The 1673-nt window shown below is 31.1% G+C and overlaps 1 protein-coding gene across 1 annotated transcript in view; it reads right to left on the reverse strand.

Moving 5' to 3' along the window:
* Positions 1 to 1673, reverse strand: part of LOC106877451 (uncharacterized) — a 17086-nt gene that overhangs the window by 9355 nt on the left and 6058 nt on the right. Inside the window, exon 3 of the mRNA XM_014926354.2 lies at positions 831 to 926. Coding sequence (XP_014781840.1) covers positions 831 to 926 — 96 coding nt within the window. The remainder of the gene's footprint in view (positions 1 to 830; positions 927 to 1673) is intronic.

Below are 1673 nucleotides of genomic sequence, written 5' to 3' on the forward strand. Positions count from 1 at the left end.
TCAACTACTGTGAAACTAGTTGAAAAAACATTTTGCAGAAATGAAAAGAGCCTTCCTCTGCTCTTTCTATGATGCACACCTTGTGCAGTCATGTTTCATGCAAATATTGAACTTCTTAGTCACCAGATGAAGCAACATAACAAACATGTGGGAGAAGAAAGAATACTACTTGGAAATAAAAAATTGGTGATATTATGTGTGAATGTGTATGTATACACGTGTATATTTTATCAAAGTATATCAGTAAAGGGGGTAAACATCACCGAGACAGAAAAAAAGAATGATGCTCTTTGAATGAATTTTTTTGTGATATTTGTTCTGCCCTGAATTTAGAAACTTCCTTGTGTCACTTTTACAGTAAAAAATGCAGTGAACTAGACTAGTTGAGCAGAAACTGAAAATGTGATATAAATTCTGCAAAAGGTAAGCATGCTCAGTCATTGCTACAGAAATTAAATATAAGGGAGATAATAATGGTTAACCACCTACAACCTAGCGTTAAATATTTATAATAAAACTCAATTTGTGGAATTTATCACCATTACATCACATATAAATGCTAATTTATGCTAGTATATACATACAATTAGAAGTACTTTTAAAATAAGCTTTTGGGGTCCCACTCTCTTTCCAGAAGAAAATTAAAGAAATGTCAAGAGACATTAGACACAATTCTCAGTAATATGAAAATATCACTATTCCCATATTCATCACGACTAAAGTTACAACTATCATAATTTGTTCATATTTATTCTTCTTTGAGCTATTGGGATTTTGTACTGTTGCAATATTTCTTTTCTTCTAGAGTGAAATAAAATGCTTTGACTTACAATTATATCATCCTGAGTGACAATTGGATGAAGATTAATGACCAACACACGGTAGCCAGATGAAGATGAAGAATTGGAGAGAATGTCAGAAGAAAACTGAAACAAATCAAATCAAAGAAATTTATGAACAAAAACATATTTAGATTAAGAATAGTTCCTTTCTAAATGTATTTCATATCTTGTTTTCATAGCTGAGAGATAAACACATTAAAGAGATTTATCTATCTAAACCATTTACTGTGAAAAAAAATCATTACTATCTAGTTTAAATGGTTCCTGTATATTGTATATGATTGCTGTAGGAAATATGTAAACAAAGGCTTCCAAAATGAGCATGCAGTGAACACAGCACAAACAAAATAATTGTTGAAAAGTAAATAAAAAAGAAAAAAAATGTGGTACACACTAAAAAAAAAAAAAAGTTTGCTTCAAGCTTAATTTCCCTGGTAATTAAGTGGATATCATTACAAGACTCACTGCCAAGGAGGACATCAGCCTGTTGCAAAGCCAATCCTAATCCCACTAACTATTGCTGGTATGTGTTTTCAGCTGTATAGATTGTAACGAAATGCTTTGCTCAAAAACACAATATCTTGCTCCATAAATATAAAATTCAGAAGTTCTTGATACTGTCAAAATGATTATGAGTCCATAGTTATGTGAGTATTCACAAATACTTATGTATTTATATAAATTTGGTTGAAAAAACTGGAGAAATTTAACTCAATATATACCATTTTAATGTCCACTTTTCCAAGCTTGCAAAGGTCAGAATTCATTTTGGCAGATTTTCTTCAGCTTCATGCCCTTCTTCAAGTCACCAACCCGTTTGTTTCCAAACAA

Source organism: Octopus bimaculoides, chromosome 5 (genome assembly GCF_001194135.2).
Source record: "Octopus bimaculoides isolate UCB-OBI-ISO-001 chromosome 5, ASM119413v2, whole genome shotgun sequence".
Lineage (NCBI taxonomy): Eukaryota > Metazoa > Mollusca > Cephalopoda > Octopoda > Octopodidae > Octopus > Octopus bimaculoides.